At 40.3% G+C, this 24,529-nt stretch overlaps 2 protein-coding genes across 2 annotated transcripts in view; both read left to right on the top strand.

The window, feature by feature from the left end:
- Positions 1-2,601: 2,601 nt before the first annotated feature.
- Positions 2,602-6,065, top strand: LOC110068738 (uncharacterized). The gene is made up of 5 exons (XM_089280422.1): positions 2,602-2,711; positions 3,617-3,692; positions 4,865-4,902; positions 5,347-5,419; positions 5,888-6,065. Exons 1-5 carry the CDS (start codon positions 2,602-2,604, stop codon positions 5,963-5,965), a joined length of 375 nt encoding a protein of 124 aa, XP_089136548.1. The 3' UTR covers positions 5,966-6,065.
- Positions 6,066-8,275: 2,210 nt separating this feature from the next.
- The window catches only part of LOC110068719 (citron rho-interacting kinase-like), a 26,677-nt gene continuing 10,423 nt past the window's right edge, over positions 8,276-24,529 (top strand). The window contains exons 1-28 of the mRNA XM_089280303.1: positions 8,276-8,578; positions 8,996-9,087; positions 9,564-9,647; positions 10,713-10,957; positions 11,280-11,373; positions 11,817-12,017; positions 12,539-12,692; positions 13,818-14,025; positions 14,513-14,771; positions 15,402-15,529; positions 15,981-16,089; positions 16,392-16,445; positions 17,394-17,501; positions 18,027-18,116; positions 18,445-18,486; positions 19,293-19,400; positions 19,790-19,882; positions 19,992-20,108; positions 20,381-20,490; positions 20,769-20,868; positions 21,291-21,344; positions 21,426-21,479; positions 22,002-22,070; positions 22,200-22,238; positions 22,983-23,036; positions 23,205-23,276; positions 23,642-23,758; positions 24,132-24,241. Coding sequence (XP_089136429.1) covers positions 8,392-8,578; positions 8,996-9,087; positions 9,564-9,647; positions 10,713-10,957; positions 11,280-11,373; positions 11,817-12,017; positions 12,539-12,692; positions 13,818-14,025; positions 14,513-14,771; positions 15,402-15,529; positions 15,981-16,089; positions 16,392-16,445; positions 17,394-17,501; positions 18,027-18,116; positions 18,445-18,486; positions 19,293-19,400; positions 19,790-19,882; positions 19,992-20,108; positions 20,381-20,490; positions 20,769-20,868; positions 21,291-21,344; positions 21,426-21,479; positions 22,002-22,070; positions 22,200-22,238; positions 22,983-23,036; positions 23,205-23,276; positions 23,642-23,758; positions 24,132-24,241 — 3,152 coding nt within the window. The 5' untranslated portion in view covers positions 8,276-8,391. The remainder of the gene's footprint in view (positions 8,579-8,995; positions 9,088-9,563; positions 9,648-10,712; positions 10,958-11,279; positions 11,374-11,816; positions 12,018-12,538; positions 12,693-13,817; positions 14,026-14,512; positions 14,772-15,401; positions 15,530-15,980; positions 16,090-16,391; positions 16,446-17,393; positions 17,502-18,026; positions 18,117-18,444; positions 18,487-19,292; positions 19,401-19,789; positions 19,883-19,991; positions 20,109-20,380; positions 20,491-20,768; positions 20,869-21,290; positions 21,345-21,425; positions 21,480-22,001; positions 22,071-22,199; positions 22,239-22,982; positions 23,037-23,204; positions 23,277-23,641; positions 23,759-24,131; positions 24,242-24,529) is intronic.

The following is a 24,529-nucleotide window of genomic DNA, read 5'->3' as shown; positions in this document are numbered from 1 at the left end:
TCACAAAGATTCGTAAATCAATCCTAGTTTCAGCTGTTTAATTCCCAATATTAGAGAAACAATATCTGTAGAAATTTTTTTTCCATAATATCAATGCATTCTTTCAAGCAAAGAAGTGGGGAGAATTAACTATGGAAATCACTGACTAGGGGACAACAGAAATTAGTTTAATTGGTAATCAGCACATGGAGATGATTCCATTGGATTGGACAGGCCAATCTTATTTTGTTGTGTTGTGTATACAGGTGCCATACTAGTTTCTACCCCTTATAGGTCATTTCCGAGTTCGTTTTCACATGCGAGCCTCTGAGGGAAACGTACTATTCAAATGAAAAGTTTTGCGCGCGGACTGGCGCGGACTCCTATTGGACAATAGGCAAGTCTGAGATGGCCTCCGAGTATCCGTCAAATCTTCTTCTTTTTTATTTAGCCATCCCAATGATTTTAAAATTTCCACGGCTCAGTGGAACAGTGTCATTTTGATGTTCTAGCTAGGATGTTACCATGATTAAAGTTAAATAAATAACAGCAGCACTAAATATTTCTACCTTTTCAATGTTTCCATAGGCCGATATGTTTAAGGCAAGATAGCAGTATTCCTCATACGTAAGCTTCATAAATATGGTGTTGACGCGAGTAGTCTCAAATGATTTGAATCATATCTCTTCGACCGTAGCCAAAACTGCAGCATCATGAATAGCAATTTGCCGGGTGCTGCCCCAGTTTCCTGTGGCGTCCCTCAGGGTAGCAACCTTGGACCACTTCTATTCTTAGTTTACATTATTGATCTGCCCAATTGCCTCAGTTCAGCCTCTGTGAGGATGTCCACTGGCTACACAAATATAACTTACGCTGCCACGGTACAATGGCTGACCTTGAAAATGTCGTAAACTCAGAGTTAAGAAAATAATTTCCTTAATGTTGCTAAGACTGAATTTAGGGTAATTGGGTCAAATCAACGAATACATGCTCTCTCGAATAACCAAATTAATATTGAGATCGACGGCAAATCGATCGCAAAATTAAAGCAGCTAAATCACTGGGCTTGGTAACCGATAAAAACCGTTCATGGATCAGACATATAGACGAAATGAGCAAGAAGATACCCTCAGCCAGAGATCATTCATCTCTGAAAGTACCGCTCTCCAAATCTACCAAGCATTGATTTTACCCCATTTTGACTATTGTAGCTCTGCTTGGCATGAACTCAACGTTACCTCGAGCGATAAACTCCAAACACTCCAAAATATAGGGCCGCCAGGGTTATTACCAGGTCCAGTTATGACACAAGTGCCAGTTTCCTCTTAAATAGACTCCGCCCCACTGGGGCAATCTTTCCACACGCCAAAAAAAGTGTTAAAACAATTAGGAAGCTTTCTCCGGTGCACCTGCAAACCTTATTTAATATCCGAAGTACACCGTATAATCTAAGAGATTCTGAGCTCAAACTAGACTTGCCCAAGCCGCGCACAATGCAAACTACTGCGTGGCTTTGGCTATAGCGAGGCACTATTATGGAACAGCCTACCCGTTTATTTACGGAGATGGGACTCTCTTAGACGCTTCAAAAGGGAAATTGACCAACTTTATAACAACTGTCAGCCAGGCTCCCACACGGCAATCTTGTGAAACACTGCACTTACAATTGACCTTCTTTTTTATACTTTTATAATGATTCACTGAAGATTTTACCGTGTTGAAATAAATAAAGTATGTATGTATCTATGCAGAGACTTCTATTTCTGCGAGCCCCGACGACTTAACGTTCTGAATCTTAGGCAAGATCCTTGAGCTAAGCGCAGAGGGACAGAGGGGCCAGTGAAGCCGAATACCGACTTACATCACTATCATTGTACTCTAGGCTGAAGGAAACGTTTATCGCACTGAGGCATGACTTCGACAAGACGCTTGAGGATCTTGAAAAAAAGCTAGACAATAATCAGTTAACCAGAGAGGTCAGTATCTATCTGCCCCTTGGTGACTAGCTTAAGTTCTTTCGTTCTTCGTTTCTTCGTTCCTTCGTTCCCTCGTTCCTCCGTTCCTTCGTTTCTTCGTTCCTCAGTTACTCCTTTCCTCCTTTGACAAGTGGGATATTCCATATTATTAAAAACTGGGTCATTGAATAATGCAAATAATGCAGTTTTCATTGGCTTAACCATCCTGGGTTATGAGCCATTATACCATGCTCTACGAATGTGGAGAGAGTACGCGTGATTTTTGGGGGGCGTTTTTATTTTTTATTTTAGTTTAGTTTTCTATATTTTGGGGGCGGTTTTAATAAAACAATTATACCACTCGCACTTGTTGGATATGGGATGGGATGATTATAGCCAAGGAGGCGTGTAGCGCCGAGTTGGCTATCTATCATCTCATATTCAACGCGCGCTCGTGAAATAATTGTCACGCAGGTATACCATGAGAGAGCGTTGCCATGCCATAGAAAATACAGTGGCCAACAATATAACTGCGACATGCGCGCGGCGCATGATGGGAAGGTTGGGTGTAAAACCGTCCAATAAAGAACGGTTTTCCTGTATATTCTTATTTGCTTTATTTTATATGGTATGGTATAAATGTATATTCATTCTTTCGTGCGTCGGTATGTTGTTCGTTTGTTCCTTGGTTTTTTGGTGCCGCAATAACTGTTTCCCTCGTTTCTTTTTCCTGTCGACGCAGTATCTTCTTGCAACGGTCGAAAACAACATCTCCAGGTAAGTGGTATTGTACTTTGCAAAATAATACGAATCGACATGAACTCTGCACATTGCGAAATGGAGAATCTGTACTTTGCGAAATGGAGAATCTGTACTTTGCGAAATGGAGAATCTGTTCTTTGTGAAATGAAGAATCTGTACTTTGCGAAATGAAAAATCAGTACTTTGAGAAATGAAGAATCTGTACTCTGCGGAATGAAAAATCTGTACTTTGCGAAATCAAAAATCTGTACGACTCTCAAGGGAATGACTACAGAGTTTGTGGGGTTTATTCCCCAGAGCCTCGTACGGAGGTCTATTGTGTTAGGCTAAATCTTAATACATCGAAAACCATTCAAAAGCCAATTGAAACTTGAAGACTAACATTTTAGACTAGTGCTGCAAGTTTAATTTAGGAAAGCGGTGGAAATGGTTTCAATTTCCTCAAGCAGTTTATTGTAAAAAGTGACACTTCAGACGTATACATTTTACAATGAATATCAACGCTATGAAAACGACCTTTCCATTTCATCTTGACATCAAAAAGAAGAATTTCATAAGTCTGCGTACAAGCACGGGGGCCCATCAGGCCAGAGCTTATCCTGGTTTCTGTAGCACGAAGCGACAAGGAGTATTTCCACCCCCCCCTCCCCCCCCCCCCTCCTTGATGGGATGCTAGTCCATCCCAGGGTAACCACCCAGCATTCGCCGGTACTCAGGCACTTTGAGAGTAACACAACACAACACAACACAATATCTCTGACCAGGGCTTGACCCCCAACCGTTCGATCCGGAAAAGAACGCACTAATTAACAATGTGGCCATCGCGTTTCATACACAAGTTAAATAATAATAGATCGGAATACAAATTTGGTGTTACAGATGCTAGCTACCGCTTATTGTAGTCGTTTTTCATTCCACAGAATTATTACCTTGAAAACCGAAGTTGAGGCATACAAGAACAGCTTCGACAAGGCCTGCCCGGAATGCTTAAATGGGGTAAGCCGTCATAAGATAATTCAGCCCAAAACAGTCGCACATGCCTTAACGTTTAAAGTTAATATCAGGGACCAAATTAAAAGCTGATTATTTGGGACAAAAATTGAGAAATATCGATCTTCGGATGTTCTGTCCAGTTTTGGTTGCCGAGTGATCGACTCCTCAAAGCAGCAACTTGCAAACTGAATCTATCCTCAAAATACGGCAGGAGCACTTACGCATTTTGGAAATCACAACAAGTCGTGACCACGAGGTAGGAAATGAGGTAGGGATTTCGCAAGATGAGGTATATGAAAGGGAAATCTGTCATCTGTCACTTGGTTATTTAAAAGGGCTTTCAATTAAAATATTTAGAACAGATGTACCTTATGGCTGCATCATTTCATTTATTAGGTACTACTGTACATGAAAATGAAGGGAATACTTCCTTTTATGGTGATTTATTCATAATACGGTCATGAAAGCATATGAAAGGGGTACCTGTCAAAATGGTATTTAAAATGGTAAAGGGCTGGACCCTCCCCGTATAGAACTTTGTTAAGTCCCCCCCCAACCCCCCCCCCTTCCCCCGCCAGGAATAAGCTGAGCAATTTGCTTTCGCGGGTTGCAACTTGCTCCACTCAACTGATCCCTATTCCTGAGGTTGCAGTTACAAGTCTGACTGTAACGTGATAAGAAATAACACGCAAACTGCGGTGATAAACATGGCAATAAAACGCATGTTAGAAGACAAAGTTGCAAGATAAAAGAGACTCTGCTAATAAGGGAATTAAAACCCACTTTAAATGATAATGTAAGCAGCGAAAAGCTTTATCTTTATTAGTTTGTATTGTTTATATGCAAATTTTTCTCAGCTTCTGTCATGTAATTGTTAATTAGTTACTTATTTTAAATTGAAGTTTAGTTGTTACTTCTATTCCTAACGGTTATTTCTGAAGATGTATGTTGAAACATTCGAAACGTCAAGTAAATGAACTTTGTTTTTTTTTAACATGCGTTTTATTGCCATGTTTATCACCGCAGTTTGCGTGTTATTTCTTATCAAGCTACGATGGCCAAAGAAAAAGAGTATTGACTGTAACGTGTTTGGATCACTGAATCGCCCACAAGAAATTATTTGATGGATTACAATCAACAATTTTTGATTTGGATTTTTGATTCTTATTTTATAGGACAGGTGCTCCAGTGACTCTGTTCGAATCGAACGCGTGTAAGTTTTAACTATTTTAGCTTATCTGGCATTCTTGTAGCCAGACGCGGGGATCCTACTACCAGAACATTTTATAATGACTCAGGCCTTTGAATGGCAGCGAGGATGCAGGTGGCCTTGTTTTCAGTTGATGAAGACCTCACTTCTTTGGTGTGTTAATCAAGTTGTTCTAACGCTAACTAGTTGACTTTGAAAGGAGGAAAGCAGAGAGGTTTGTATCAAAACAAGGTGACCTCCACCCTCGCTTGCATTCATAGGCCAGCTAAGCACACAACCGTAAAATGGCCTATTCTATAAGCGTTGGACTCATTCTCTCTGTACTGTGCTTTTGGGCAAAGTGTCGCAATTTCAGCGTCAGTGTCTGGGTACAGAGGCATGAACTAAGTAATGAACTCGGTGAAGAAATGACTCTTTTTAAAATATTGCTTTAACTTATTCCGATAGAATAGAGAAAATGGAGAAGGGTATTAAAAAGCTCGAAGAGTTCAAAACTACAGCACTCACGGAGCTAGATACCGTAAGTAATTATCTGGCTTTAGATTTTTCCAACGTATAATCATCAAAAATTTAAGTCTGAGGGGCTCAGAACTGCAATATTGAAAGGTGATAGAGATGATGTGCCAAAAAATGAATTACAATACCGCCATCTGCTTCGGTGAATTTTCCACTAACTCAGTAACTGTGAGAATGACAAACATTGTCTTGAAACATATTTTAAGTCTTAAGATCATTCTGTGATGAAAAAAGGTATTATCATAAGAATTGTAGAATAATAAAGTTTGCTACTAAGTCTCCTTGTTTTCCCTGTAGTACCAAACCATAAGATAAGACACAAAAACGTCCTGCATGACAAGAGACTGATTGAGACTTTCACTTTCATGGATGTTTTTTTACGCTTAACAGTTTTTACGGCTAACGATTAAAATTGTCCAAGCGAGATCCTTGGCTATTGCCTATACACTTTCTTCTTTTCCTGCTCTTTCAGCCGTTGATTACACTTGTGCCTACCGTACTGGATATTCTCTCTGGAGATTTCATGGAATCTTTAAACAATTTCCCTTAGGGAAACTGAGAGGTAGTAGCAAAAGGCACGTTGATTACTATAGCTAATTTGAGTGTTAATTTACCGTTAACTTTCAAAAGAAAAAAAACAGAAATAAAAACGTCACCGCCACTCATTCGTAAAATATGCCAGTACATTATAAAATGTACATGTCAAGTCAGTCGTCCTTACAATGAATTGTGGCTAGTTTTGTATTTCCCTATACAGCCTAACCTCTCTAATACGGACACCGAAAGGACAGAGCAAAGTGTCCGTATCAGAGAGGTGTCCGAATTAGCTTTATAGTGCAAAGCGTTACAGTAATTCTTATACGGGATAGTTGTTGATAAACAGGCTACTATACTGAGTGAGACATATTTTTTTTTAATCTATTTTTATTTTTTACTGGAATATAACGTGTAAAGATGGCAGGAAAAGTTTTGCGTCAGTGCTCTGAAATGATGGTTGATATCCCACTCAGCAGTTTTATCTCACGAATCATTTTTTGTCTCTGCAGATTTGCCGTTCATCGATAGCGTCAGTCCAGCTAGAACAAGTAGCCGAGAAAGAATGGGTACAAAACCAAGAAGTTTTGCAATGCAATAAATATTTCATTGCTTGAATTTGGTGATTGTGATTCTTTACGTATTTCTCTCATGAGGACACGGCCGGTTTATTACCATTTGGCCTTCTTCTCCTAGAGGAGGAAAAATAAAAATAAAAACAAATACCATTCAGTGGATAAAGTCAAGACATTGTGATATTACAGACGATATATAAAGAAGACAGTTCTCCAAGTTTAAGGTGTGTGCATTGTCCCAAAGTTGAGATCATGTTCGTCAAAATGTTCAGTGCAAAATTATAGGGCCTAGTTTGAAGCCGCAGGACGTCCTTGGTCTTCCAATATGGCGGCGGAAAATAGTGTAAACATCTGGAACTTACTTTGGTTATCTAGACAGCTGAACCAAAAACATTTACAAAACCGAACCAAAAACATTTACAAAAGCACTTTTCCTAATACTTTAACTTCTAAAATGGCTAAAAATCACGACATAGGTGAAGTGTATATTTTTCGACAAACGCGACCTAAGCTTAGTGTCACGCACCGCCATAACTCCGAAATTCAAAATGCGCTGGTTTCCAAACGAAGGACGCTATTGAGCTGGAAAGTTGCAAACAGAAATAAATTTAGTACCTCTTATGCCTGATGAGGATGAAACGGTTAGGGGCTCTGTAGTTTTGGATTTAAGAATTTGATGACGTCACGTGCACACTCTATTGGTGCACCAGAGAGGTACACCAACATGGCGTTTCCATACTGGGCTCTCTATGATTTCCGCAGAACATTTCGACAAATATCTGCAGTTTGGTTCTATCTATTTTCTACAAGATCACAATTTCTTGACTTTATCCACTCAGTGGCTTTCGATTTATTTTTTTATTGCGTGACAGTGAAAACAATCTATAAATAAGTATGCGTTATTGACCAAGTGTCAGGTCAAGATGGCTGGATAGTGGCCAAGTTCTTTTTTTGCGTGTTTATGGACCAAGACGGAGTCGAGGTCCATAAACTCGCAAAAAAAAGAACGAAGCCAATATCCAGCCATCTTGACCGAACAAGCTTGGTCAATAAAGGATTTATTATATGGCTTTCGGAGAAATTTTTCTTGCGGGACACGGCGGGTAGTCCCGAGCGGGCAAGATAGCTCCATCTTGCCCGCTCGGGTAGCCAATCACAGCGCAGGATTTGATTCATTTTGCCCGCTCACGGAGCTAGCCATATAATAATATGCAATCCAATTTCTGCCGCCAAGCTACGTAGACCCGGACGTGAGCCTGTCTGCACGCTAATAGGGGACTTTAGATTTGAGTACGAGTACGAGACTGAGTACGAGAACGACTTTTCAATTCTAGTTTTCAGGTTTCACATTATCACATCATATACTCATCTCATCCCATGAGCTACCCTCTACCTAAAACCAACATGAAGAACTATGGCTCTGGAAACGTCACTGGTTTGAGCATCAATCTCGTACTAGTAGTCCAATCTAAAGCTCCCTTATGTCTGAATTATTAGACTACATCGCCTACATACCCTACCAAGGTATTAATGACATATATGAAATCGACAAATAATATATGAATTCGACAAATAAAAACAAATTTTCCTGAATTTTTTAAAACAAAAATTCATACGGAAGTTTCGAAGTTCGCTCCTTTTGGCAAACCAACCAATCAGATTGCTGGGCTTTGTCAATCTCACCAATCACAGGACACTCTGCTGATTACCGCTGGTAGGTTCGCTGGTTCAAGTCACTGCATGCAAACGGTTTCGTCGTTCGGTTTCAACTGGTTTGTTATCTTATTTTCTGAGATTTGTCGGCGGTTTCTTTTCTATTCAACTCGGTATTTTGTAATTCTGATGTGCTCATTGATTTCTTTCAATAATGGTTGACTCAATTTCTACTCGTTGCGCCAAACTCAATCAGATCTTTGCCGGTAAAACTGTCGGTCGAAAGACATCGGGCGCCTTCACTCGAGAGGCACTTTTGGATGCATTTCTTCTCCTCTTCGATGAATGCAATTCGGAGTATATGCTGAAGGATAAGAGCGTTTCAGGATTTGTAAAGAAGTGTAAGTATAAGAAATCTTTTTTTTTTTTTTTGTTAAGGCTGGAATGATGCAAAATTCATACGCAGTCAGTGGTAATTTAGAACGGCTCTAAGCCAGTGTTTGAAATGCGAAAGATTGGCAATCAAGAAAATAAGTCTCATCTTGTGCTTGGCATGCTAGCTTAAAATTTTCTTCCTAGTTTGTAGTTATGTCAGCTAAGTGGAGAAAATTAGAACAACGTGCATGTAGGACAGTTAACGTTGTCGCTCTGACCTGTTTCAATATTTACACTTACGGTAATGCAGTAGAAACTAGTTAAAGACTTCTGCTTGATCGATCCTTGGGGCATGTAGGATGAATGATTTCTCTTTCGAATACTGCAGTTCATTTTGAAATGGTTAAATGACAATCTCGTTTGTTATTTTCTACATTCAACAGACCGGCCCATGGTCGATGATCTTCGTAAGCTTTGTTTGAGCAAGGATGATTTCATCGTTCTCAATACGATTGGAAGGGGACATTTTGGACAGGTACAGTGTAATAAGGATTAAACAGTCAGGTTAATGAGCAAATCCAAGCCATTCCTGAACTTTAAGTTTCGATCGAAAGTAAACGAGCAGCAAAAGAATGAAATACTTTTGGATATAACCGCAAAACATTCCGCAAATGTTTTTTGTCATTTGAAATTTCTATTTATAGGTGACTGCCCGGTGGGATAGGTCAGGATGTACTTACTAACAATATCTAGAATACTCTTTTTAGTCTCAGACCTGAACAATATTAATTATAAGTTTAACAAGCTTATGATTTTTGAATATTAAAGTTTCTTACATGTGTGATTGTTGATATTTTTGTTTATTTTCAAATGGTCATTTTTTTATGAATTACCGGTATAATATTTTGAATTTGTACCCTGTTTATTAAGTAAAAATTTAAAAGTCATATTCACATTGGGTTGTGAACTCTTCTGTATAATATTCCTAACTCAATGCTTATAATATAACAGGTTCAAGTTGTCAAAGATAAGCAAAGTGGAGACATCTTTGCCATGAAGACTTTGAAGAAGTCTCAGACCTTGGCACAAGAAAGTGTGAGTATCAAATATGTAAAGTTAACCCTATTGTACTGGACACTGAACAACCTAGCAGTTTCAAACTGATCAGGAGTTGCTGCTGATATGGTTATATCAGTAACAACTGCTTAGTAATGGGCCATTATTTTTTGAGAGGAAGGAGGTTGGGGGGGGGGGGGGGGATTGTTGGGCAATTTTCTGGAGTGAGAATTTTTTTTATTGCCTTAGGTTGTGCTTGATGTTTTTTGGTGGGCAATAGCTGGTGCAAGAATATTTGTTAGCATCAAAAATAGGACCTACATGTACATAGTAGGAAGCACTTGCTTGATTTCTTTTCCCCATATGCACGATTTTTTTTCTTCAGCAGTTTGCCAAACCCTCCCCACCTCAATAAAATATTGGTCCATCTCTAAATTAGTTTGAAGCTGTTTCGACTTTTCACTTTGGCTTTGAATGCATGCAGGAGGCACATTGCCCTATGGGCATCCAGTCCTTGGTGTGTTTCAGCTTTTAATTTAGTGAGAACAATTCAACTTATTGTGTATTTCATGTTATGGTTCAATTTTATCATTGTTACAGTTTGACATTTTCCTTTGTTCTGGTGTATGCCAACATATTGGAAAAGATCAAATTATACCAAAGGTAACATTGAACCTTGCCTGTTTCAGGCTCTCGGTCAGTGGGGAGGATCGAAATAGCAGGCAGGCGACGAGCGGGGTCCTGTTCTCTCATTTTCTCTACCAGGCTGCACTCCTCACCTGCCTGCTTTTTCGATCCTCCCCACTGACCGAGAGCCAGGAACAGGCTACATTGAACCACAACATATTTTAAAATCAGAGAAACTTTTTTGCCAACTTCCAAGCAAATGAAGCAAGAAGATGGACAAGTGACTTACTGTTCATCTTGCTTGATGGGAGATATTTCAGTCTTGTCAACTGCATGTTATGCATGCACCTCACTGTTCTCAACCATTCATAATGAATGTTTTCCTGTACGGCCTTTTTACATCAATAGTAATACACAGTGTACATGTAGTTCCAAAATTATGATTTGAAATCATATTGCATGATCTTTGAAATGAAGGTTGCCTTTTATGATGAAGAAAGAGAAATAATGGCACTGTGCAATAACCCATGGATAACAGCACTGCAGTATGCTTTTCATGATATCCACAATCTCTACCTTGTGATGGAGTACCACCCCGGTGGCGATCTGTTGTCACTGCTAAGCAAGTATGATGATGTCCTGGAGGAGGATGTTGCACGATTTTATCTGGCAGAGATGGTTGTGGCTATTCACAGCCTGCATGTGTTAGGTTATGTGCACAGGTAATCTTTTTGACCATTTTATTAAACTTTGACTGAGACAACTGTCTTGATTACATGTACTGTAGGTCTAGTGATAACTACCTGGGCTGTCATTAAGCTTTGAGTCACCTGTAGCCCTGTTCTCCACACTCGTAGCGAACTTGTTACTCTGTGGGTGAATTCTAGCAATAACTGGCATTAAGGAAAAATCAAGCATTTCAGACGTAACAGCTGGTGTTACGGGTTACACCTTTAAATGACAGCCCTGGCTACATACAGCTTTCAGTATAACAGATTGTATTGATTCCTTGGTTAATTTTTTCTGGGTTTGCCTTTTCACAAGGGATATCAAGCCTGACAATGTTCTTGTTGATCGAACTGGACACATTAAATTGGCTGATTTTGGTTCATCAGCCAGGCTCTCAGCAGACAAAAAGGTATTACTGACATTACTTTGAGTTTTCTTCAATCATGCATGCTGTTTTATCTTACATACTACATGTAGTCTAAAGAAGAAGAAGAGAAGTCTTGGCTCAGTCCTTGGTTCTTCAAGGAGACAGCTTACTCTCACATTGCAAGGCAACCTACAGGGCTGTCATTAAGTTTTGATTTATTTGTAGTCTTGATCTTCACATCCATAAAAAAAAAACTTATTACTTTATGGGTGAATTGTGTCAACTACATGTACAGGCAAGTTCCCCGTAACATCAAGGGTTCATCAAGCATGCTCAGCTGTCAGCTGTAATAGTTGTTATGGGTTACAGCCCTGTACTACCCCTACACACACCCCCTCTGCCCCTCCTTTCTCTTTCTGTACTCAGTCTTGGCCAGTGTGCTACCCTCAATCAACATAAATTATTATATGACTGTGTCAATTTAGGTGCACAGTAAGATGCCTGTAGGAACTCCAGAGTACATAGCCCCTGAAGTATTGACCAGTATGGATGGATCAGGAGGTCCGTATGGTGTGGAGTGTGACTGGTGGTCTCTTGGTGTGGTTGCTTATGAGATGCTCTGTGGACAGACACCTTTTGAGGCAGACTCTGTTGTAATAACTTACAGCAAAATAATGAATTACAAGGTAAATTAAATTTTTGGTGCAAATGTTATCACAGAAAAGGTGACAAATCAAAACTTGATAAATTTACCAGAGATGAAATGGGCAGTTTGACTTTGAGGTTGAAGGGGGAGCTGAGATGTCAGAGTTGCTGGCTCATCCACTGTTTATTGATAAGTGGCTGGTAAATATAGACACCACCCATCTGTCATGATTTATTACTTCAAGCTGCCTAAATTGGAATTTAGAACTTAACTGTGAATACAAGCCAGTACATATCTCATGCTAGAATGTCCATACCTCCCCCATGGAAGAGGTTTTGTCTACAACGGTCCCTGGTCCCTCCGGAAATTCCAATTAAGCTTCATACATTTCTTTAATTTTTTTGGTCTTACAGAATCCCCAGCACCTCCAGTAAATTCCATTCCCCTCTGTGGGGGGAGTATGGATATTTTCTGGAACCGCACAATATAAATTATTAACAGTGCATATGAACTGACATTTTGAACTCTTTTTTTATTTTACGGTATTAAAATTTATTTCAGACCTCCCTGCAGTTTTTTAAAGATGTTCAGGTCAGCAAGAGTGCAAAGGATTTGATTCTCAATTTGTGCACTGATAGTAAAGCAAGGATTGGTTATGAAGGGCTTTTATGTCACCAGTTCTTCAGCGGCATTGACTGGAACAACTTGCAAGAAAGTACGTACTTTATCTTTGGAGTCCAAAGGGCATATAATCGGGTCTATGGAAAAGAAAATCTTCCTTACACCAGTTTCCTCCCATTTTAACTTCCATTGGTCCCAAATATCTGCTTAGGTGAGGTGATGGAGGAAGGTTGGTCTGCTTCCCCTAGACGTAGTTCATCTGCCCTTTCCACCCCCAGCCCCATGCCCAGTGACACTTAATCAAATGCCACACTTTATATGGATAGGCCTTGTCACGTTTTTGACGCCATCTTGACGGGTAGGCAAAGCGGTTAGAAATTACAGTGTTTGTATGGGAATTCGGTGGAAAATAACTTTTTCAAAAACTGAATTTTACACAATTTGCGAATCGCAACGTTAAAATACTAGGTAGAAGATTGTATTCACCAAGTTTGAAGGATGTAGCTTTGCTAAAAGACGCTCAGTTAATTTTTGCAGTTTTCCATACAATTTAAAGTAAAAACTAACGGTGAAAGCGCGCGCCATACAATTGTCTGTAATTTTTTTCCCGCGAACCGCGTCTACCCAGCCAAATTTAGAGACAAAATGTATGGACAATTAGAAAGTTAACTCAGCGTCGTCTAGCCGAGCTATATTCTTCAAACTTGGTGAATACAACTTTGTACCTAGATTTGTAACGTTGCGATTCACAAATTGCGTAAAATTCAGGTATGCTGAAACAGTCTAAGGGGGATTCCCCGGAATCCAGGAGCCCGTTTCTCGAAGGTCCCGAAAAATTTTCGAATCCGAAAAGCCATAGCAAAATCTCAAACCTTATGATTACAGAGCAGTTTTATTCACATATTCTAAATATAAACAGAGGTTCTCTTCATACAAGAAGTTTCAGGCGTATACACCTCTCTGTTTTTAGACACAGATTAACTAAAAATGGCTTTGCGGGCCCGAAAGGTTTCCGGGACTTTCGAGAAACGGGCCCCAGTTTCCTACATCAGTCTAACCTGCGATTGAGGTTAAAATCAGTGTCAGCAATTGTCTCAGGCTTTCTAAAGATCAGATCCTTCACCCAACTTCATGATAAATTAAATTCACTGCCCTCGTCCCTTCCCATCTATCGCGCAATTTAACATAACCGCTCTAATAGGGTGTTTGTATGTTTCAGCTGTGCCCCCATACGTGCCAAACTTGGATGGTGCAGCAGACACGTCCCATTTCGATGAATTTGAACCCGAAAGTCCGGATCCAGTTGCGCATCTGGAGAAGTACAGCTTGGCTAACGAGGAAAAGGGATTCACTGGGAAAGATCTGCCATTTGTCGGTTTTACCTTCTCCAGGAATCTCGCCATCAATCTTCCTTTCTCTCCAAGAAAGTAAGTGACTCAATGGAAATGTTGAAGTCAAAAACGTCTAGCTAATCTGTGGGAATCTAATATAAAGAGGATCAGTAAGAGAAATCATTTCCGGGCTACAATGACAACGTCCCACTTGATAAACACGCGCGCGCGCAGAATTGCGTGCGTGAAAATTTGAGGACACTTTGGTGACTTTATTAACCAATCAGGATGTAGTTATTTCACAATTCCTGCACTATAGACGGACAATTAGCATTCTGACTGGCTGGCTTTTTGACGGAATAAAATTTCCAAACTACGCTTATACTTTTATTCCTTCAACTACTTTAAGTTCGTTTGTTTTACTACACTTGATTTATTTCATACTCGGCATTTCAACATACATTTGTGCTTACATTTACTTCGAATGAAGATATACAGTCATGTAGTTTAGCAATTTTATTGAATATAAGATTTCGGCGAGGTTTGGCATTAAACTCCTAATCTGTTTTACTCATTTGTATAGAGCCGGAAGTCTTCCTAATTCCCCAATGTCGTCGGGATTGCCCCCGAGCCGGTTAGAAAGAAAGCTTACAATCAAAGCAAAGGAACTCAAGGACGCTTTGCAGTCGTGTCACACACTAAAGGATGAGCATGTCTGCATGAAAAAGAGCTTGGAAGATCTGCAAACTGCTTTAGAAGAGAAAGAGAAAGCCCTAAGGAGTGCTGAATACGAGAGAGATCTGCTTGAAAAAGAGAAAGTCCTGTATGACACTCAAGTCAAGGTATGTTGAAGATCGATTTCCACTGCTAACAGCCTCTCACCAGTAAATTATTATCGTGCCACATCTAGCGTCTAGGTGCTATTTAATCAAAATTTTGGTTTCGGTATCAACGAGGCTCGTGAGACGGAAAAGAAAAAAGAAATTTGAGATTCGTGTTTTCACTTACATTTGTGGCATTTTTGCAGAAGATTTTCGTGATGTCGGGAATACAATCCTGTTATGGTAAGCTCCCACTAGCGGCTGTAACCTACACGTTTGTCTTTCGGAAAGCGTTCAGCCTTTTTTTGTTCATGAACTGAGGCCGGTGACAAAGCTTACCCACCGACGTCTGTTACGGAAAAAAATAGCGGCAAATGATAATTAAAATAACTTGTGCCTGTTATTGCTGGCAAACTGAAGGGTCGAGGAATGGGCGTGTCTTTCGTCACAGCATTGAATTCAATTAAAATGTGTCCTGTAATGGCGTCCCTGGCGGATTTCATGTCTTCAAGACACCCTTTAAAGCGTAGCATCTAGCGTTCACGCCATTTCGCGAGTTTTGAGTGCTGGAAACGTTTAAAGTCGTAATGTTTTTACTGTCGCGAGTTCAGGTGAATTAATTTCGCATTACTGCAATTCTGTGCTTAACAGGACCTGCAGAGAAGACTTGATCTAGAGAGAGTAGAGAGAAACAAGACAGATTCCGCCACTCTTAAATTGTTGTCTGAACTGAAAGAGGACAGTCAAAAGGCGAATGAACTACGAGATCAAGAGAGCAGGTTAGCTGATAAACAACGTTGTAAAAGATTAGCTTTCAAGTTGTTGCGTAATTTCAACCTCGCAGTCGGTTATTAGATTTTAATAGAGGTCGCTCATCCACGTGGATTGCATTTGGACTCGCAAAGCGCGCGCTCCTCTCTCTCGCACCTTCAATCTCCCGCGCGTTTTAGAGATCAAAAAAGACAAAATTGTATGCTGTTATCCTTAGCAAGGACTGAGGATGTCACGACATGTCTTCTTCGCACCTGCCTGCAATCTTTCCCTTTACATAAAAACTAGTTGCCCGTTTTCACGCAAAATAAAGTCGCGTCTGGCGAATGGCGAACGCTTGAATAAGCCTGCAAATTTCGTAACCACATACACTGAGACTCGGATCTCTGGCAAAAATATTACCATCAAGCGAGTGCTCAACGTTGCTGTCTCGTGATCAATTTTTTTGTTTCTGCATAGGGAAAATCTCGAGGACCTTCAGCAGATCGTAGCCCAGCTGGAAAACGATCGATTTATCGCCAGTAGACGGGCACAAAGACTGGAAGAAGAACTCAAATCTCAAGAAAAGGTAAGAAGGAAAATAAAAATAAAGAACACCCCATCCCACAAGCTTAATAAAACGAATCTTGCCAGTCGTTTACTGACAAACTTCACGATCAGAAATAACGAATCCCGCTAGTCAAAGTGAACCTCCCGATATAGCAAACCCCCTGCTGTAACTGGCTCAGTCGGAACAGACGAACAGCCAAAATTTTTGGAGCTCGATCCGTGCGTGCACGCGCGCCAAAAGGTATGCGCGGGGTGCCGTTGCAATGGAAGAATCGAGTATATCGCGCTAAACTCAAACTGCGGATTATTTTTATCTCACAGCTTCTGGAAGTCAGTAAGAACCGAATCAACGACCATCAAGCCAGAATGACAAAGGTAAATATTTTCATTGTCTGAAGCAGTTCTGTCGCGAATTCATCAGTCGAGACAAAGGATACACAGAGTCCATTATATTTTCAGACAATTCCAGTGTGAGAAAAAACTACATGTTTTTTTTTTTTCCTGAAACCTCCTGTGCACCATCCTTTCAACCGTGAAACGGTGACAGTGCTGTGTTTTAGAGGGCTTGAGCAATTTTATTAGCCGTCGAAAGCAGCCGGTGTTTCACGTGTTTGACATTATTTGCTTTCGCCTTTTGCGAGCATTCCCCATTCATTGCTGTGCCTAAGAATGTGAGAGAATGCTTCATGTCAAGTCTTTTGTGTTCTGTAAGTTACGCATGAAGAATAATCAGGGCTCGGAAAAAGAGCCATCCGGTCGTCTGGGACAAGTAGATTTTCTTGCCGGGGAAGTAACTTTTCCGTCGCACTAAGCTCAAGGGGAAAGGGCCCAGGTAAGTTTTCTGCATCTTAATTAAAAAAAGAAGTAAACGTAGACTTGCTCAGTGCAAGCAAATTAGAGCTGCTTGTCGTATGGGCAATCTGGAGTTCAAGTTTTTTTCGAGTCCTGCCAAAGGCTTGGAGACAATGTTATATTTAATTAGGCATTACTTTACTCAAGGTGTATTCAAAAAGTAGATAGAAATCAGGTCTAAACTGTAAGAGAGATAATCAAAAGGTGACAAATTTGACTTAGAAACCATATGCACTAAAGCTGATTCGCGTAAGGAAACATAGATGAAGCGATTCTAAATCAGTCCATTTTTACGCGAGTAGAGCTGAGCTAGGTGAAGCTACAACTGTAATTTTCGAGGCAGTGCGCGTGTGTACGTAGAAACGCTCGCCTCCCGACCATCGCTTGGGAAGATCAACAGCAGCTACTCATTTAAGTACCACATGCTCACGTTTTATGGTGCTGATTTTTTATCGATTTTCTGTTTCTAAGATGAATGAAGAAGCCAAGAGAAGCATGACGGAATGGCAAGAAAAACTGGACAAAGTCACCAAGGATAGCGAAGAAAGAATATCTGAACTGCAGCAAAAACTAGCGAAAGTAAGAAAAAATATTTATCAACTGCAACACACAGACTGAAATTGTAGGCCGCCTCCAGAATTTACAGCGTCTCTTTGCGGTACACTATGAACCTACAACCTGTGTATATACCCGATTCAATATAATATAAAGTTAAGATGAATAGAAAAATGCTTGCTCGCTGTTAAGACTGTCAATCGTATCATGAAAACTCAAGCAGGGCCCGATTTTTCAAAGTGTGGATGACGCCAGCCATGAGATAAATCATTATCCAGTGAAACGTGAAGTTGGTTTTGTGAACTCTTTCTCACTGAATAGACATTTGTCCGCTACCCTTAAAACCACCGAGGCTACAGCTTTTGAACGCTGGGGGAAAGCAGATTCTTTCGAAAATGTCATTAAATTTACTTGACTCGTCTCTCTACTGTCCATGCTATAAACCTCTAAACGGAGTTTTCCGCCGATCCGGGATATTTCAACGCCGGATCTCCGATCCAGGTTTACGCGGTTGAATAATGGTCTCATGGCGAACATATTCTTGTTCAGTCCTTACAGTCCAACCAAGAAGCGACAGAATTGCTGGAAAATGCGCGGAAGAGCAAAGAGGAACTGCAAACAGAACTAGAAAAGCTACAGGTCTGTATTTATCTGCCTAGTAAAAGAAAAAAAACTGATAGCACGTTGACGCTTAAGTCATTTTGCAACGTCTAAGTGGATGGTTTAGTGTGGTAGAAATCATTGCCATTGGCCCTAGTGAACAGGCGAAGGCGACTTTTCTACGCGTCACTATATCCCGTTGTTTTGCCGCGGTTTTGTTGGCGAGCGATATCAAAATACTGATCAGCGATGACGCGAAAAGGAATGGGCCGAGGTAGCCTACTCCCTATTTTTCCATCAGCTTGTCGTTCAGAGTGTTGTAGTCCCACATTGATTATGAACAAAAGATTTCGTTCAATGTTTGTAGAAGTCAAGCAAGGTACCAGCTTCAATGGAAGTGGATGGAAAGGTAAGCTTTGTTTATTCGGAGCATTTCATTTGTTTACCGAAAGCAAACTGTTCTGAGAAAAACAGATCGTACTGGGTGAAAACTCTCTCTAACAGAGAGCATCTTGAAATTGTACTCGCAGATTTATTAGATATGTATCTCTGTAGTAGCAACCTCTTACTAACCGAGCGCGAGGGCCGTCCTGGGAAATATTGGCCCGAGATGCTCGCAGTACCATGGAAACGGTCCGTATGGCAAAATCCTAACCTTGAAAGAACCAATCAGAACGCTCGGATTTACCTCAAGTCTACCTTGCCATCGTTTTTTGTTTGCTTTCATTTAGTTTTTTTTTTTTCTTCGCCTTTAGCCGTTTACACCAACGAGGAGATCAGATAGCGCAGTGATAGGACGAAAGAACAAGGAAGATTTAGCACAGGATATATTCAATCGCATAATGGTAAAGATAGGAGATAGAACTGAGAGAAGCTATATTTAGCTTAAGATGGTGTTAGTTAGCTCGGGGTAAAGTAGAGTTAGATAATAGATTATAATTTGATATAGCTGAATAGATTTATTCGTTTTATTGGCTAATGAAGAGGGGTATTTCGCTTGTATTTGGATGAACTGAAACCACATGGTTTGTTTACTTTCTGTAAAGCGAAAAGAAGCAAAAAAGATACAATTTCTGTTACATTTGAGAGTTAATTTCATCACACACCAGTAAGATATGCCTAGTAACAAGATATTGGAACCAAACAATTTCTGTGGAGACGTTTGAAAAAGAGCATTCTTATAATTAACAAAAACAATGTTTTTGCTCATCTCAGTCGTATAACAATGCTCTACAAAGGCGCGCAGAGGAAAGCGATAACAGTCTGAGAGAGCGCTACAGAGAAAAGTCAGCAGAAGTAAGGAAACTGCAAAGTAAAATCATGGTAAGCTGGATAAAGTTTAGTACATTTATGGCGCATTGTAAGTCAGTGTACTTCTTATTTTTGCCCAGACATTTGCCCTAAATTTGCAGAAAAGGAAAACGTTATCTCAAAACTCCTTCAAGACATTTTGGACGTTTCCAGAGTTCAGAATTGAATTTCCATCATCTCAGTTGACCTTCGTTCTTGTTAATCTGCACCTCTTGTTCTTAGAGCCAAGGGCTTTGTTTGTGTTGTTTACCTGTTATTTCGTTTGGCCAGTTATAGAGAACCTTGTCAACGGTGCACTGTCATCTTGAAATTCAATGATTATGCACAGATTGACGGATGAACACGTTACAGCACGTCTGGTGCTTTTAAAGGACGATAATTGATTTTTATTTTTTGTTTAGGATCTGGAGGATCAGTTATTCCAAAACCAGAGAACACAAAAAAAGCTGGAAAAGGAAGCCACAAACAGACAGGCCCAGGCAGAGAAACTACAGGTAACAGTCCATCTGTGCGACTGTTATCGATTTTCACTCCATTTTCCAGGTCAAAAAGTCGGCTTTTAATTTGTTTCGATCTCATCATTTATGTCTTCAATGTTATCAGGAAACAGAGAAGGAGGTAGACACATTATCGCGCTACAAGAGACAGCTGGAAAATACAAACAGCAGACTGGAGAGCGAGTTAGAGGAAACAAAGAAACTCATGGCCTCAAGAGATCAGGTTAGTCCAGATGGATGTATCTGCATTATTAATACGCGTACACATGATTTTTCCGCAAAAAATAAAGCATTATCTGTTAGAAGTATTTGCGCAAAGCATATCAAGCATGAAAAAATTTTCCCTTATGTACTCACACTTTCGTTTTCTGTCACGTTTTTTGCAAAAACAAATAGACACTGCCTCTACTTCACCTTATTCTCCTGCCTTGCCTCAACTACGCCCTAACCCCCCTCCCCCAGACTTCCTCGTAACAAAGTTTCTTTTCTATTCAGAAAATCGATGCCTTGACTGGAAGGTGCCGGACGTTAGAAGAAATGCTTAAGGAGAGTGTTGACCTCAGCAGAACAAGCTCTGAAGCAGATAAAGACAGTAGTGGAATTTCGTAAGTCGTGTGGCTAATCTCAAAGAAATCGTAAGGTCCCGTTTCCATTCTTCTCAAATGAGACAGTGAGACGCGGACGTCTTGCATTTTCCGGGACTGACTGGTGACTAGTCAGCCAACGTCCTGCCCTACAACAACAGAAGCTTTCTGAAATACTTTTTTGTTTGTGCATGTGCATCGAACAACAACAAATAAAAAATGAAAATGTTTGGAAAGAAATTTGTGGACGTTTAACATTACGCGAATAAGGAAAATAGAAAACGATTTGTTTGTTTCAGAGCCATCAATGAAGCAGAATTGGAGAGGTTAGGCGAGGAGAGAGAAGTAATGTCGAGGAAGGTGGCAGGGCTGGAAAGTGATTTAAAGACACAGCAACAGGTGCCAAACAATGTCTTTGTATTTTGATTTTTTTCTATGGAAAGTTTGCTTTCGTAAACCACTAACCTGCGATTGAAACACCTTCTAAAAAGAAATGCACCGTAACCCTTCCATTTGCGAGAGTGATTAAAAAAAAATTACTAAGGTTTACGTCTTCCTGTCAATTATCTCCTCCTTTTGAAGGGTTAAGAAATATGTTGTCATTCTGCCATCCAATGGCATCTTGGTTCCAGTGTAAATTGCTAGCTTTTTGCATCGCTGTTTTACTGCAATGGCCGCAGCAATTGTTATGAGTAACAGGCACCGGTTTCCCATTCTCAAAGCCTCGCTCCTTCTTTTATGGGACCAGAAATTGATAACACTCCAGGACGATACAAACAAGTCGCAATAAATTATTATTGTTGCATTTCTGACGTTTTCAGAAAAACTCGTCTGTGGAGAAACAACTTGAAGATGCGGAAAGTAAAGTGAAACAGGTACCACATAAAATAAGGACGACAATTGACTATCGACACTTTTTTCGAGTAACTAATATTTCGTGTGATTTGAATTTGCAGCTTTCGAAGGATATGGAGCGAAAGGTAAAAGACCTCGAGACACAACTAAACGAGGTGAGTGATCGGTGACTGATCAAGGTTCTTCTTAGGCTTTTGGCATTCCAGCTTCTAAGCGAAGTTTTAAGGTTTTCTTACGCTACGACTGATAACGAAAGTGCAGTAATTGCTTAATAAACTAACCTTTTATTCTGATTCATAGGCAACCTATCCCAAATAAATGCCCTCGCTTTTTTGGTTAAAATTGAAGGGCCTTTAAACTTCTAAAATATGAATACGGCCTTGACCTACACTACGTATTCTGACCGGTTTTTCATCATTATTCAGCCCTTTCTTGGTCGTGTTAATGGATCCGACTGTCATGATGGGAAATAGGCGGTCAGTTAGGAAGTGTGGCCTGAATGTTAAAAGTTAAAGTGCGTCGTGCAAAAACTAAAGTACCTCAACTAGCAAAGGCATGCTTCTCAGAAAATAGGGAAAAAACAAAACTAAAGGGAGACCATTGCGCAACTGCATTTTTCTCGGGTTCTACCTCGGAAAAACGCGAGTAAGTAGTTCACTTTTAATTTCTCTTTACAGGTTTCTACGGAGTGTTCTACACTAAAGAGCAGTAAGAAGGCACTGGAAGAGACTATCCTTAAACTTGAGGTAATGCAGTCAGCTGCTCTTGACGAACATCTCGCTAAGTCGATCACTTTTTGTTGGCCCTTCCACCTTTAGTCTGTTATTCATAGTAACTTATTAATAGTAATACTTGCGTTCTGTATTCATTTGTAGAATGAGATTGACACGAGAGAGTTTGAGCTAGAACTAAAGGTAAGTCCAACCAAGCTAACAAGGTAGTTTTTTCACTCCTAGCTCGTAGTAACGTACTGTAATGCTCGTTTTCATTAGCCCATGCTATGATGTGTGAACATTTGCATTCTTCTTCTTCGACCATACCCCTATGTGGGTATAGGGCCAAAAACGTTTGCATTACACGCACTATAAATCCTTCCAGTTTTGACGAGACATATTTTACAAACCGGCAAGTAGATTTATATTGAACACGCATTCCGACACATTTTACTTGCTTCGAGACCTGCACTTCCAAACTACATTGAGCGGCAAAAGTAGTTGAGACACTTTAACAAAATGACGCGGTTTTGAGCCACGGACGTCAACCGGAAGTCGAAACTTCTCCTCTTCGACGGATGTTACTCCCTTTTCGTTGAAAATGTCAGGTTGTAAATGCTAAAATGAGAGCTTTGTAATTCAGTGGTCAGGCATGAAAACGAGCTAAAAGCAAGAACATAAACTTCCGGTTGACGTCCGTGGCTCAAGAACGTCTGTAGGCGCTGTGGTGTGTAGTCTTAGAAATAGAAAAGTCAACATTGTTTGGGGGGCGGGGGGAAGGGGAGGCAATGTTTCCAAGACGCTCGGAAATCGAATTTTACTACGAAGTGTCTCAAAACTTTTGTCGCCCATTGTAGTTTTACCAAGCTTTCATTCCCCTGTGCGTGTATCGGGAGTGTGTCCCTCGTATAACACTGGATTTAACCCAATGTACTATGGTTTTAGGCCGCTGCTAGGCAAGATAAGATAACCAGGACAATGCAGGAGAATCGCTCAGAAGTGAGTCTCATTTTTTATTTTGTGTTTTTCCTGATTTGACATTATTCTAGGGCCATCTAAATCAGATAACTAGTGGCATATTATCGCCAGAGAATCACATTTGCCATACAGAGTGTTTTCAAATGGCGTCGAGGAGAGAATGTGCATTTATTTCTTTTTCTTGGACAGGTCGCCCAAGAAATTCACGTGCAACTCAGTGAAATGTCAGATCGTTGCAAGGAAGTAGTCTCGCAAAATCAGGTATTTCGCATTCGCCCTTGATCTCTAAGGACGCCGTGTATTATTGTCATATATGCAACCACTCGCTGGTGGCCTGAGTACTATCTCGTCGGTCAGTCAGAACAGAGACCTTTTTTGACCAATCAAAACTTATCTTGATGCAAATAGTAAGTGCCTTCTCCGCGCTTGGTACCGGCCGCTTGCATATTTTCTGGCTCTCGAAACGTTAACATGAAATATGTTTTCAATTTCCCGCTTTTGCGGTTACCGCTTTTATGTTTTCCTTGATTGGCTACGGCTACATCTTTTTGTTCCGAGTTCTGTCCTGGAATTGCGTTACTTCGCCCGTTTTAAACTTCATGTAATCATGTTCTCTGAAAATGTAGGAACTGGAAAAGAGGGTGGAAGAACTTACAGACGAAAATTGCGATCTTAAGATGGCGAAAGAGAAACTTGAAGATGAACTCAACGAGAAGAAGAGAGCAGCGGAAGGCATTGAATTCGTGAGTGATATCAACTCTTTAAACTTAGAGCCAGCGTCAAAAATTGTGTTATTTTAAGAAACGTTGCAATGACGAGTAGAGTTGACAATAGAAATGTCCATTTATCCAAAAGAGCTCAATTCCAGTTCTCTCCTAGATGGTGTTTTTGTTGTGTTTTATCTTTTGTTTTGTTTAGTTTTTTTTTGGCTTATTCAGCGATGGTGGAAAATTGAGAGGTTGTGAACAAATACACTCCGTTTTCTATTGTTCAGATTTTGCCATTCCCAGCTCTTCTTTAAGCGATCTTTTGTTTTCTCTAATTTAACCTTAACTTAGGCCTAGCTGCTGTTATGCAACTCACCCGTATTTGAATCGCTATGACTTCTGTTCACAGACTAACTCGATGTTGAAATCTACGTGTTCCATGCTGGAGAGTCAAGTCGAAGAGCTGGAAATTATTAACGAAGATTACGAGGAGAAGCAGTTACAGTGGAATATAGCAAGGTATTCTTGCAATTTCTTTTCAGGATTAATTCGCCATCTCTTAAGTTTATCAGACGTGCATTTACACTGAATAGGGCGACCAAATGTCATCCGTTTAGGAGATCTTCGTGAAACCCGAAGTATTTCCGATTGGTGTTAGCCAAACAGAATCGCCTACGAGCACACCGAAAGTTGTCGCGTTAGACTCGTCATATGACGGCAGACTCCGAAGAAAGCGATCCCTAATTAAGGACGAAGTCGATAAAAGTCTTTGATCAAGGGATCGGGATGTAGATCATTTGTGTCGGT

Source organism: Orbicella faveolata, unplaced genomic scaffold, assembly GCF_042242905.1.
Source record: "Orbicella faveolata isolate gen_17 unplaced genomic scaffold, um_ofav_v1 contig_47, whole genome shotgun sequence".
Lineage (NCBI taxonomy): Eukaryota > Metazoa > Cnidaria > Anthozoa > Scleractinia > Merulinidae > Orbicella > Orbicella faveolata.
The sequence above is the reverse complement of the archived record's forward strand: the minus strand, read 5'-3'. Positions and strand labels throughout refer to the sequence as shown.